The sequence below is a fragment of the Acipenser ruthenus genome, chromosome 28 (assembly GCF_902713425.1).
Source record: "Acipenser ruthenus chromosome 28, fAciRut3.2 maternal haplotype, whole genome shotgun sequence".
NCBI classification, from domain to species: domain Eukaryota; kingdom Metazoa; phylum Chordata; class Actinopteri; order Acipenseriformes; family Acipenseridae; genus Acipenser; species Acipenser ruthenus.
The window spans coordinates 16,013,462-16,028,624 of record NC_081216.1 but is presented as its reverse complement, the minus strand read 5'-3'; the positions used below and the strand labels follow the sequence as shown (position 1 = coordinate 16,028,624).

At 36.2% G+C, this 15,163-nt stretch overlaps 1 protein-coding gene across 4 annotated transcripts in view; it reads right to left on the bottom strand.

The window, feature by feature from the left end:
* The window catches only part of LOC117434639 (potassium voltage-gated channel subfamily KQT member 1-like), a 358,344-nt gene that overhangs the window by 126,661 nt on the left and 216,520 nt on the right, over positions 1–15,163 (bottom strand). For all 4 annotated transcript variants that reach the window (XM_034057236.3, XM_059002773.1, XM_034057235.3 and 1 more), the window contains exon 14: positions 6,518–6,593. In XM_034057236.3, the coding sequence (XP_033913127.1) occupies positions 6,518–6,593 (76 nt within the window). The remainder of the gene's footprint in view (positions 1–6,517; positions 6,594–15,163) is intronic.

The window sequence follows — 15,163 nt, the reverse complement described above, 5'->3', positions numbered from 1 at the left end:
GTTTAGGTTTGGAGGGTGAAAAGATACAACTGGCTTGACAGTTGGAATTGAGCTTGCTTTTTGATCTTCAGTCCTATTGATTGGTAAGTGGGTTGCAATGGGGAGGCACATTTGAATCTAACATTTTAACTAAGGTAAAAAAAGTGGGATTTTATATATTATGAAAAAAACACCTCTGAAGAGATGGTATCACTTAATTATCTACAGCAGCATTACACAACTCTCCAACTCACTTGAAATAGTTGTGATCACTGTATAGAACAAGGACATGTGGTTTATAGTATAAAGCTACAACCAGACCTTGTAACCAGAGTTGTAACCAGACCTTAAACCAGCTCCTCTGTGTAACCAAATACCTGGCTGGTAATAGCTTTTCCATGAGCCCAGACATGTTTGGATTCCTATAATCATTAGTACATTAGCAGGAATAATAATCTAAGGGAACTAGCAGGCATTTTCTGCATCACATACAAGAAAAACATTATTTGCAAACAAGCTTCATTGAAATGAGGGAATGAGCACGCCCTGGCAATGGATGGGGTATGTGCACAGCTATGGCATGTGGTTGTTTAAAAATAGATATTTATAAAAATGGCTGCACGCAAATAGCAGCCCCTTCATTGCTCAGTGATGGATGGAATAGGTATGACAAAGCACACTAGATCAACTATGGTAAATGCATTGTATAATGATTGGAAACTTACCATGCAAATTTACCATGGTAAACTTTTAAAGATTCCCCCTTCCTGTTAAGAGTCTATCCTGCATTTCTACAATAAAAGCAAACTATACGTATGTACAGTGAAACCTTTCTATTGAGGCCAGTGTAACAGGGCAGATAGTTCTGACTAAACGTCTTCATTTCTCAATTGACGTTGCTTGAAATTGCGTTGCTGAAGACTTAGAAAAAGACTAGAATTGAATTAAATGGACCAAACGTTTGTCAAATAATGTTCTTTTAGTACTACTACATAGTCTGCCATTGAGGGTTTTACAGAAGTATTAGCATTGCGCATACTTACACTTGTACTTCTAACCTAAATTGGTTTACATTGTGTTCCTCCAAATAACAAGTGCAACCAAAAGTTATTTGGAAATAAAAAATAAATAAATAAATAAACTTCACATCTGCCCCAAATGAACAAAATGGAAAAACCTGTTAAATTAATTTAATGTTGTATTATTATTATTTTTGCTTTTTGGCTGTTCTTTAAATGAAAAGAAATACAATCATAAAATAATGGAAAAAACCCACCCAGACACTCAGTAAAATGTGTGTTGTAATTGGCCTTTAAAGACATTCCAAATTGACTCAATGCATTTTAATGGATTTGACAAAACTGAATTTGTAACAGTGCAACTGCATGAAAATCTAATTAAGGAGGTAGCTTTCCAATATGTCAAAATACAATACTGCACTAAGTGCATTGGCTACAGACAGTATTTTCATTCTAACTTACTTACTAGTACAATTACCCATAGGGTTACTATTAGGCAGTCTATTCAATTGATCTCAAAAGCATATATATATATATATATATATCTATATATATATATATATATATTATATATTATATATATATATATATATATATATATATATATATATATATATATATATATATATATATATATATCCAAGATCTTTCATTTTATGTTTTCAGGGGCCCGAGTAGCGTCATTCATTCACTCACTCATCTCAGTCATAAAAACTACACAGGAAGTCCAATTTCAGAAAATGGGCATATATTTAAAAATGTATTTATAAATGTATTTTTATTGATGACATGACTACATAAAATATTTAATGAGTTATATAACACTAATTTATTTTAAACAAAATATAAAAATCTGGATATGTATTACATACTTAACTTACAGTCTCAGTCACTCCACTGAGTACGCTCTCTAACTGCTTGTCATAAATACTGTCAAACGTGAAATCAGCTAATCATTCATGTTCCAACCAGAAACTACATCCATCTCTCTGATTGGACAGTTACAATAATACAACTCCTTATTATTGTTGTTGTTATTACATTATTAATAATACTGTCCTTTTTGTACGCAAGTGTCAATGGGGTTTCTCATGTCAAATTTGGTTCTGGTGTTCCTTGTTCCAAAGGTCTGCTTGTCACTCAGAACAGGAATGAAAGAACAGAGAGAGTGATTCAACCTGAGATGCAGTGGACAGACCGTGGTTTGCCCGGGCAAAGCCAAAAATAAGTTATTTAAAACATTTTTTCGAGTTTTGCCCAAAGTCAGTGGGCAATTCGCAAATTGCCCGCATTTTGAGTTTTGCCTGTAACATATTGCAGCGATCTCAGTTAATGCAGGCGGGCGCATCAAGCAGGGCGAGGCAATCCACACACAGGCAGGCACGAACCCAGGACCTCTCGCACTAAAGCATAGTGCCGATACCGCTGTGCAATGAGCATATATTGGGCTTATGTCTTTGTGTGTGATTATATCACCTACCAGCCCTGCTGCTGCCTTATTATTATTATTATTATTATTATTTACAGACGTGCTCAAATTTGTTGGTACCCCTCCACAAAAAACGAAGAATGCACAATTTTCTCTGAAATAACTTGAAACTGACAAAAGTAATTGGCATCCACCATTGTTTATTCCATATTTAATATAAATCAGACTTTGCTTTTGATTTTTTATTCAACATAATATTGTAAATAAGAAAACAAATGAAAATGGCATGGACAAAAATGATGGGACCGCTAACCTAATATTTTGTTGCACAACCTTTAGAGGCAATCACTGCAATCAAACGTTTTCTGTAGCTCTCAATGAGACTTCTGCACCTGTTAACAGGTAGTTTGGCCCACTCTTCCTGAGCAAACTGCTCCAGCTGTCTCAGGTTTGATGGGTGCCTTCTCCAGACTGCAAGTTTCAGCTCTTTCCATAGATGTTCGATAGGATTCAGGATCAGGACTCATAGAAGGCCACTTCAGAATAGTCCAATGTTTTGTTCTTATCCATTCTTGGGTGCTTTTAGCTGTGTGTTTTGGGTCATTATCCTGTTGGAGGACCCATGACCTGCGACTGAGACAGAGCTTTCTGACACTGGGCAGTACGTTTCACTCCAGAATGCCTTGATAGTCTTGAGATTTCATTGTGCGCTGCACAGATTCAAGGTACCCTGTGCCAGGCGCAGCAAAGCAGCCCCAAAACATAACCGAGCCTCCTCCATGTTTCACTGTAGGTATGGTGTTCTTTTCTTTGAAAGCTTCATTTTTTAGAGCTGATGTGACTTGCCAAAAAGCTCCAGTTTTGACTCATCTGTCCAAAGGACATTCTCCCAGAAGGATTGTGGCTTGTCAATATGCATTTGACCAAATTCCAGTCTGGCTTTTTTATGTTTTTCTGTCAAAAGTGGAGTCCTCCTGGGTCTTCTTCCATGGAGCCCACTTTCGCTCAAAAAGCGACGGATGGTGCGATCAGAAACTGACGTACCTTCACCTTGGAGTTCAGCTTGTATCTCTTTGGCAGTTATCCTTCTGTTCTTTTTCTACCATTTGCACTATCCTTCTGTTCAATCTGGGGTCGATTTTCCTCTTGCGGCCGCGCCCAGGGAGGTTGGCTACAGTTCCATGGACCTTAAACTTCTTAATAATATTTGCAACTGTTGTCACAGGAACATCAAGCTGTTTGGAGATGGTCTTGTAGCCTTTACCTTTACCATGCTTGTCTATTATTTTCTTTCTGATCTCCTCAGACAACTCTCTCCTTTGCTTTCTCTGGTCCATGTTCAATGTGGTGCACACAATGATACCAAACAGCACAGTGACTACTTTTCTCCATTTAAATAGGCTGAATGACTGATTAAAAGATTGGAGACATGTGTGATACTAATTAAAGAAACTAATTATAATCCAATTATTTATTATCTTTTCTAAGGGGTACCAACAAATGTGTCCAGGCCATTTTAGAATATCTTTGTAGAATAAGCAATAATTCATCTCTTTTCACAGCTTCTTTGCTTTATTCTATGACATACCAAAGGCATGCAAGTATACATGATAAAACAGCTTTTAATTTCATCACTTTTCAGGAGGAATGAAGCATTATTTCAATGAGCTGTAAGGGTACCAACAAATTTGAGCACGTCTGTATTTCTTAGCAGACGCCCTTATCCAGGGCGACTTACAATATCACATTATTTTTACATACAATTACCCATTTATACAATTGGGTTTTTACTGGAGCAATCTAGGTAAAGTACCTTGCTCAAGGGTACAGCAGCAGCGTCCCCACCAGGGATTGAACCCACGACCCTCTGGTCAAGAGTCCAGAGCCCTAACCACTAGTCCACACTGCTGCCTTCCCCCGTGCACGCTACAATATATATATATTTTTGCAGACAGAAATGAAAAGAGATGCTCATATGCTCATATGGGGTGTTTGGTTTATATCAGCAGTAACATCCTCAGCGGCGGTCATTACCTGAAGATGACCATGTGAACTAACATACTTCCTATTGAATTCATGTAAAACAATCATCAATGTAGGAATGTATGACACATACAATATCGACTCATATCGGGGGTATAAAACATTGCCTTATTCACAAATCATTATTGTAAGAGTTAAATATGAATTATTGTTTAATAGGAAAGCATACACTTGTTCACGTATTTTAAATGTAATTAAATTTGAATTCCAGGCACTTTAAGGGCTACCAAATGGAATCACATTTTAGTATGAAACTAATTTGTTTGTAGAACACTGCAGCTTTATATATAACTGATGATTTACAGAATGCATTATTGGTTTGTCTACAGGATGAAAGAGCACAAAACCCATTTCCAATAATGGACCTGTGTCAGTGAAGTGGGGATGGTTTATGTCAAGACCCTCTGTTCGCTATACAGTACTGTACATCTGACCAGAGCCAACAAACAGGGAGAAAATATACATTTATTTTGGAAATATGTTGCAGGCCTGGATAATAGCACATTGCAGTGCTCAGGCCACGTTCTCCATGGGCAACACTGCTTGAAGACACATGCTTGAAGGTGCCGGTAGAGGTAAGGCAAGCCCCAGTGGTCTATGGGGATTCAAACTTGAGAGGGCCATTTGGAAATCCAGAACTACAGCAGTACTGAGATTTTCATGCACTACAAGGTAAACATAGGTGGCTATACTTCGCAAAATGTCTAAAAGGAAATTATTGCTTACATACAAAAAGGGACACTTATAGAGGCATGGGCACAAAAAAACAGACATTCTAAAAACATCTCTTCTGCATGCAAGGATGATTTATTTTTGGTTATAGTTTCCAAAAATGTATCTGTTTATTTAAAAAAAAAAACAAAAAAAACACTGTCTCCCTGCAGTACCCAGTGGACGTAAGTGTATTTGTTCAATGTTGTAATTCTCACATCCACATGTTAATGGTTACACTCTGGTGCACCAGCTGTACTTGGAGATTAGATGAGATTTGAGAGTTGAACGGAGGCAACATTTCTGAGCTTTAAAAAGTCATCAGCATGTAATGACTGAAACAGAAAATGAGATACACACTGATTATAAACAATAAGAGCAATGCATTTGTTAACTGATATTTCATATCTGTACCCAGATTGTTCTTTAAGGTGTCATTTTTACATATAACGTTTGTTACCATTTGGATATTTGGAGAAATGATATCTTGTTGACTATATAAGAATGATCTAGTTAATGAACCTGCAATTGGGAAAGTGGATGACTGTGTGTATGCTGAAACAATTTAGAACTGTAGTTTATTTTCTTGTATTTTGTGCAGTATTTTTCCAGCTTTCTTGAGTTTTTTTTGAAGAATTTACATGCCTTTAGCACCCCCCATTCCAAACGCAATTAAAATTCAGAGCACTTCATCGTGGAGCTAACATATGGATGCATTTTGACACTTTCTATGGTGCTATATGTGATATTGCTCAATCTTACAGTGAGTAACTTGACATTTGGACACCTTGTAATTAATATGCATTTGTAGATGCAGAAAATAAATAGGCTCTAATTTATATTATGGTGCACACCCTTATTTACATTGGCGGGGTACAGCCATAAAACAGAACTGATATATTTCACTACAAAACTTTTGTTGGACTTGAAGTTGTGATGTTAAACATTATTGTAGGACTCATTTCAGTGGGTAGGCTGTATAGGAGTGGTTAGGGAAATGAATGCAGGCATTTGATTGATGAAGAGATAACCAGAATGTCAGCAGTGATACAGACCGTTTGCGGGGGCGAAGGTCATGGCCATTAGTCAAAAAATTACATTGAGCTAAATTTCAGGAACCTGTGTTGTTCCCAGTGGACTACAACCCCCCCTTCTCCCTTGACTGAACAATCATCTCATTCAGCAAGGCAGAGAATAGTGGGTGTAGCTCCCAATTACAAAACCCGGAATTGTGCTGGCTTGGGCTTTTCATCTCTCCACAAAGGAAACTTTAACTGGCAAGGAGAAGTTTTTTTTTATTATTATTTACCAAACAAAACTCCCATTCACAACTCACCTGAAACTTCTTTTTGGCCACAAAGTATTGCATCCGTCGAATCACGCGAATAGCAGCGCGGTGCTGGTCTCGTAGTCTGTGGGAAAGATGGAGAGAGGGAAAGAGGGAAAGGGGGAGGTGAGCCAGGTGAAAAGGGAGCACACAATGCACTTTACAAAATAATTGTATTACATGTGCTTGTTTTTCGGTTTGCAAGAGTTACAATATGTTGATTTGGTATCGCCCTCAATTGCGTCTTTCGCCAAAAAAAAAGCAAACTACCAACTTTGTAAAACACATGGGTAAAGAGCTAGACTAAAAGAAAGCCCAGTAGACATTAAAGGCCAGTACAGAGAAATATGGCCTTAATAGGGGGGTGGTCTTACTATGATCTATAATTTATTTTGTTTATTTAAAAAGTTTGACCATGTATGTAACGTGTTAACACTAATTGAACAGCTTACCCATTTTAGATGTTATTTACATTTTGTGCAAATCACTAACACAACTAAACCATTTTATTTGAAAGTGAAAATGTTCTAAATGTAAAACAAAGTATATACTTTGAACTACAAAATCACATAAAATGACAAACTAACATTTCAGTGGAGTAATTTTCAAAATAGCATTCCCACATATCTAGAAAAACCTAAAAGAAATGTTTTAAATGACAAACGTCATAAAAGTCTTATACAATGTATTCTAGTCAAAATGTTTGTCATTGAGTGTATTACGTTTCTTTTAGTATTTCTAAATTCAGCACTATTGAGTGTTTAACAGTTTGATGACAAATGATATCTCATCTAATGGAATCAGAAGAGAATAGCAGAATTGACTCAATATGGAAAAAAAAAACAACATATTTACAAAGATCTGGAAACAGTTATTTGCCCCAATCATCACATATTAACAAAACAAACACATGCTTCCTGTGTGCTTAACCATAACAAGACAGAGTTCATGCAAACTTTGCTTTCACTGCTAATTAGCAGTAACCTGGCAGGAGTAGGCCTTCCTAGTGATACAGCAACACTACACTGGGACCCACTGCTGGGTTTCATGATCTGTTTGGAAAACTAAAATCTGATTACTTGTTGTAAAAAGTTTTATTGGAATAGTTCATCTAATAAGAATATTAAAATACACGCTTTCTGAAAAGTGTTTACTTTTAAAATCTAAATGTTTTGAAAACTAAATGACAGATGTACAGAAATAGACACCCCCATATCCAGTATCCTCATAATCTGATACTTGTTAAAATGCTAACTAATATTACAGTAATACAGAGTTTAATGACCTTAATAAGCAGTTTTCTAAATATGTGCAAAAATATGACATACAGATGGACAAATGTACGGACAGACAGACCCCAATATATGACCCAGAATCTATTACTCTCAAAAACTAGATCACGTTAATCACAAATTTCTTCACAATTGGATAAGCAGTATGACATGAAAAGTGAAGTTAATCACCAAGACTTATATCCACTGAATGCACATGTATGATTGACATACAGATAGATAGACAACGGCATACATATATGCTCAGATTCCAATTGTCTCAATAGCTTGTGCTATAGACAGACGGTCAACTGACATACATCCAACAATGCTCCCAGATTATGATATATTCAATCACTTGTGCAAGTTTTGTGACAATTGGACAAGCAGTTATATGCAAAACTACACACTTTTTTGTTTTTAATTATGTCAGATCTGATCTGTGACATGTTTAAAGCAGTGTGGACTGAAACAAATGCTGTAGGGTACATGGCTTCTTTCATTTAGTGTGGGTTCAGGCACAAAAGAATTCCGGGTGGGTTTGGAAAACTTAATTTTCTGAAAAGTAATTCCAATTTGAAAACTTGTGTAAACACCGTTTTTAGGAAAAGGATCATACTATTATTATTGGATTAGCTGTTCACAGTTCTGTAAACACAGGAAAGGGCAGTTTTAATAAGCTTCACTTTCTAATTTAATTTTCTAAAAGCAGCACTTTATTTATTTTATTTTTTTACAAAATGTTAATGCATTCATTGATTGCTACTCACACATCTTAATTTAAAAATAAACTGGCATTTACACTGCAGATCTGAAACACTAGTGGCAAGTTACATATAAGGGTACCTAACACCGGCTATAGTACACAGTCTTGGTATTAAAATCCCTTGAAGTACTAAACTATCTGACAAACATTTCAAACATAGAACCTGTACTACTTACCGGTAGTTAGACTTTAACTAATGTAGCTTCAGCATTCTGTTATCTCAAAAATGAGCCTGCCCGGCACATATTAGGAATTCTAAATGAGATATTAGATGTGCAGTCGATTGTGTTTACCCGAGGACACTGTCCACTGTGTTTACCCGAGGACACTGTCCACTGTGTTTACCTGAGGACACAGTTCCGGGGATTGTTGGATTATGCACAGGTGTTTCCTGTTTGAGGTGTTTCCTGTTTGAGGTTTTAGGATTGAATCAGTGTTTGTTTTTGTTGGCATATTAGTATCCCTTGTAGTTGAGGTTAAAAGTCACCTGTCTACAATTCACAAACTAACCCACAGTTAATTTAATTATAAATCAATTAGGTCTGACCAACACCCTTCAAACCCAATTCATAGTCTTATCTCCCCACCACACAAAAAATAACAACATATTTGAAATGCTTCCCTTTTTTTTCATGACCAATAGTAATAATTCATGTTAATTACTATCAATTAGGTACACAAAATGGGGATTTCAACCACATATTTAAATTGACTTGCGTTGCCTTACTTTTAAAACCCTTATTCTTACGAAAATATGTGTCTGGAATACATTCTGCCTGAAATTAAGTCCAATATATTACTGTAAAAGTGTTTTACTTTTTCATCTAATTTAGTGACTGGTCAATAAAACAGAGAGCTCACCAGGGTGCCACAATCAAAAAGGGTCCTCTTTCTCTCATTTTATGTTTCATATCAAACTTAAAGGAAGAGACCCTTTTGAGTACTACACTTGTACTGGAAATATTTGACACTAATCAAATACATGGAGAAAGGTTATTACCTTTTTTATGTTTCATTTTTCATTTCTCATACAGTATTAGCATAAGACAGTTCTCAAAAGCGCCCTTTTTGTTTTTCTGTTGATATTTTACTTTGACTCAGGTGAACACTGTCAGCTTAAAGAGTGATTTTTTAATTTTATTTTTACTCTTTACTATTCATTACACAGTGTTACAACTAATACAGTTGTCTCCCTCCTATTGTTTTCTACTGTATGTGCAGCACAGCAAGCGTAAGAGATGGGGTCCTATTGCCAGTAACACAGGAAGTACCTCCAGCAAATATTGTGACAAATAAATTGTAATAGGGCAGAAAAAAAGGGCTTGACCCGAGTCAGTATGAAAACAATGACTATATATTTTACTTCTTGAAGTTGTCTAGTTTTATCTTTAAAAAAATAAAATAAAATAAAAACTGCTCACAAGCCAAGTAAATTGAGCCTTCTTAAATCTGCCCTTTGGAACATCATGGCCCCAAAGAAAGATTTATATTCAAGCTGTATTTGAATTACAGCTGTTTTTGTACATCTTTTGTCTAAACACCCACAAGCAATGTGGTACAGCCAACAGGGAGTTGATCCTGGGGTATTGTTAATTAACAAATAAATCAATCATGCAAGTAGTGGGATTGGACAGTCCGGACAGAACTCCCTAGGGCTAGTAGGCTTTACTCCAGGTATCTGTGTTACAACATCTGGTCACAGAGATATTGGAGAACACTGGAATTGCGCCAAAGAGTTCACGTTTAATCAAATCTTTCATCATTTGCACTAGCAAGGCCATCGGTTTACAATTTACTACAGTCTGAGGTTATTCTCGTCCTTTCACACATTCCTGCAGTCCGTGCGAGTCATGCCTAAGCCGAGCCTCTTTCCTTTACTATAATATTTTAACTTGGACTTTTTAAGATGGATTAGGTTGCCCCTTGGGGCATTAAATAACAGGAACTGCTGGCCACAGAAGAAAGGCTAAAATTACCCTGTCACTAAATTCTGACTTAAGGTTGTGTTCATAAACACTGACAACTTGCTGAATATGCAAGAAACTGGGATTTCATGTCAAGATATTTTCTTTCTTTCTTTAAAAACAAAAAAGAAAAGGTGAGTTTTGAAACTACTCATTTACTAACCAGGATACCATAGCGATGGATAAATGTTAGTTAACTGGCATACAATTCAAAATACAAGAATGTTAACTTGATTTAGTTACAATGTATTAATATTTACTACATGCACTTAATCACATAATTGTGAGGATAGAACTCCATACATTAATAAGCAAGTAGCTTAACACTGAATATATATATATATATATATATATATATATATATATATATATATATATATATATATATATATCAATCACACAGTACACCCTCGCTAGAACGCCCTTCATTAGAAAAAACCTTCAGCTATAACAAACCTGGCCCCTGGACCTCAAATAAAAAAAACAAAAAAAGATAATATAAACACGCTCTCAACATCGCGGTCAGTAAGCACGGGATGCCACCTCCGCTGTGAAGTGAACTCTTTTGTCTTAGTAAGAAGCGCTCGCTGTGTAACTATGCATCCGAAACAACTATGCATCAATTCACATTGGATCCCAGCAGGTTCGTTACAGCGAGGGTTTGCTGTATATATTTCCATCCCCTTCACTTTCTATGATGCCTGCAATAATTATGACGGGTTCTTATTGCAATGCCTCAAGGACTGTGTTTTCACCTTTCATGAGAAGCTCTTCATTTCCAGCTGCCTGCTATAGATATATGTCAGTTAGGTTAGAAAGTGTATTTATGGAAGTATTAGCCAGCCATCTTGTGACCTGCCACTTCCAGTTCCTTTTTCTTTTGCTGGCAAATGCACAGCGGTGCTCATATATACATTTATTTGATCTAGCCTATGTCTATGGCACACAATTGGAACTGAAGAGCAGCTCCTGAACGCAAGAGATTTGCATTTGTATTGATGACGTGTATATTAAATAGAAAGAGGTCCATTGGTAGTTGTTTTGTAAGGGTTGATACTGTATTAAGAGATTAAGGCCTTGTAGATTTAATTAAGGCCTTATAGATATGTTGTTTGAATTATTATTTTTAGAGTTATTACTAGGATTCAATATCACAGAAAATTACACAACCTTTATCTGACCTCATTCTTTACTGACAAACTGTACTGAAGGTCTTCTTCAAGTAACTTGCCAAAATGCAATAGCTGAGCTTCAATCAAACCCAGAGAACCTTTGATATAACCATTAGACTACAGACCCTATTTACAAGCAGTACCGTTAATAGGTAACTTTTTATCCCGTCTGCCTTGCTGTTTCTCAAGAAAATGTTTTAAACAAAGTCCAGTTTGAATTGGTCTTGAATTGGTCACTTGACACTAAGTGGAATATTCTATATATATATATAAATAAAAAAATATATATATATATAAAAATAAAAGAATAATAATTAAACAGTACAGCTAATTTTAATGTAATTTCCATCTGATACAAAGACATTTCAGATGGTGGTATCACATCAATATCAGGGTCTACTACATATTATATATAAATAAAAGATATCATTTGGCCTATCGCTACGGTTCTCATTTTGTGGATCAGGCACACGTGTGATTTATCTCATTTTTCAATCGCTGAGTTGACTCAAGTTTAATGGTGTGTCAGTCTGTCAGCGCTTTGAAGTCTGTTTCTGGTGGAGTCTGGTTGCCTTTGAAGTGAAGCTGGCCCTCGCTCAGTGTTTGTTATTTTTCTGCTCTATAAAACCAATCTTGTCGCTGGACATCAGACTGCTGGAAGCACAGAGCTCAAAGGATCATGTTAAATAAAAAAAAAAATACATGTTTTCAGACCTTATCTCAGGGGAGTCTTAGAAATACACCAGCATCCAACAAATATCGGGACAGATAAATAAATGCACAACAACTTGTGGGTTAGGGTATTTATAATCATGTTACCCCACTGAGACCCCTAGCTTACTAAATAACCCTGACTATGTGATCCCCTTGAAATATGAATCTGGGTGCGGTGGTAGCCTAATTACTAAATTTACTTCCAAACACAGAACATCTGACTGGCAGATTATTTGTTAATTTCTAAAATTGTTTCTGCAATGGTGTCTGTCAAGCACTGGGTATCTTTCAATGTGGGACCAGTGTGAGCACAGACGCCTAAACCACTATGGATGTATTTATGATGGGGCTTGGTGGTCCTGCATGTTTTTTTCAATGTCATTTGCCGACGGTACAATTGATATTCAAATTTAGGTATATCAAGTGAATCAAATGCTCTCTAAAAAATAGTTTCTATTGACACTAGGTAGAAGAAAATAAATAAACAACTACATGAATACAACACCATTATAACACCAAGAGCCAAATCTATTGAGGTCTTTACACCAAACTGAAATGGCTGTTGAACTTACAGAACATTTAGCATACAATTTGTAAGGTTCATTTAAAGATTCAAAGACGAGTCTCTGTTGTTTACTGTTACATAACAAGAACTTGGGCCCAATTTTCAACTTTAGGCAAATTGCCCATGTAATACAATTACTATAAAGGGGACAATTCACCTGTGATTTACCCAAAGTAGAAAAATAGGCCCTTGACTCCAAAAGTGCTTCTAGTTAATGTCACAAAACTAGTATGGTACTTCAAGCAATTTCAAGACAAGGTGAGATTTAATGACAATATGTAGCTGGGTTTGTTACAGTTTGTAACAAGAACAGTTTGATTTTCCTTTCACAAAAATTGCTGCAAATAAAACAGTTTTCATATTTATTGAAGTAGAAAGCAGAAAAGAGAGTCATCATTATCATTCATTCCAAAAAACATAAAACTTTGGAATGTGTTTCTGAATTACTGTGTCCAATTAAAATGTTCTTTAAAAAGCTTTCTAAAATATTGTATACATACAGAACAATGGTCATATAAAATGCTTTTTCACCCAGATAAAATCCTTCAAATTCCAGTTCACTATAGCTACACTGTAGTTACATTTCTGTTGTATTATTTAATACACAATAAATAACAACTTTGTTAAATGCACGTTACATTATCTCCATTCTCACAATCACATAATTATGTGCTACAGTAGAACAAGCCATACCCAACGTATCTGTATTATGAAGTATGTCATGTTTAAACAAATAACATTTTGCAACAGGTGGTGAGCTTATGGTGAAAAACATGTATAATCTTTAAAATTTTATGTATGCTTTGCCTTTGCAGTTAATTCTAAATGTATGTTTTGTTTATCTAATTGATATGAAATTATTACACTATGTAACACAATTTTTGTTCCTGGGTAGTAAGTGTTATTTCCTAATTGCTTATGCCTCAAAAGTATAGAAAATGGCTATTATTCCCCACAAACTTTGCTTTTGTGACCAGGACAGTGATATTTTGAAATTTACCTATTTCCAATGAGAAAACGGGCGAATTTGTGTCTTTTCGTTCACATAATGTCAGAAAAAAACAACATATGAATCCAAATTAACATGTATTTGTACTAAAGTAATGCAAAAATGACTACAAAAGATTTAGAAGTGAGTAGTTTTTCGAGATTTACGATTATACTGTAAATCACTTTCACGAATCAGCCCCCAAATATAGTCTCCCATCATGTTCTCGTTATACTGTCCTTGGTAGCGGCGTTCAAAGTCCAGTATATCCTGGTGGAAGCGCTCGCCTTGCTCCTCCGAGTACGCTCCCATGTTCTCCTTGAATTTATCAAGATGAGCATCAAGGATATGGACTTTGAGGGACATCCTACAGCCCATTGTGCCGTAGTTCTTCACCAGAGTCTCAACCAGCTCCACATAGTTTTCGGCCTTGTGATTGCCCAGGAAGCCCCGAACCACTGCGACAAAGCTGTTCCAAGCCGCTTTCTCCTTACTAGTGAGCTTCTTGGGGAATTCATTGCACTCCAGGATCTTCTTTATCTGTGGTCCGACGAAGACACCGGCTTTGACCTTTGCCTCAGACAGCTTAGGGAAGAAATCTTGAAGGTACTTGAAGGCTGCCGACTCCTTATCTAGAGCTCTGACAAATTGTTTCATAAGGCCCAATTTGATGTGCAGTGGTGGCATCAGCACCTTCCGGGGGTCCCAGCCGTACTCATCATACTTCAAGGCGTCCAGCAAGGTCCTGATGCTGTTGTAATCCTCTTTGAGGTGCACCGAGTGAGCCAGGGGAAGAGACGGGTACTTGTTACCATTATGGAGCAGCACGGCTTTGAGGCTCCTGGATGAGCTGTCAGTGAAGGACAGTATAACGAGAACATGATGGGAGACTATATTTGGGGGCTGATTCGTGAAAGTGATTTACAGTATAATCGTAAATCTCGAAAAACAACTCACTTCTAAATCTTTTGTAGTCATTTTTGTATTACTTTAGTACAAATACATGTTAATTTGGATTCATATGTTGTTTTTTTCTGACTTTATGTGAACGAAAAGACACAAATTTGCCTGTTTTCTCATTGGAAATAGGTAAATTTCAAAATATCACTGTCCTGGTCACAAAAGCAAAGTTTGTGGGGAATAATAGCCATTTTCTATACTTTTGAGGCATAAGCAATTAGGAAATAACACTTACTACCCAGGAACAAAAAAAAA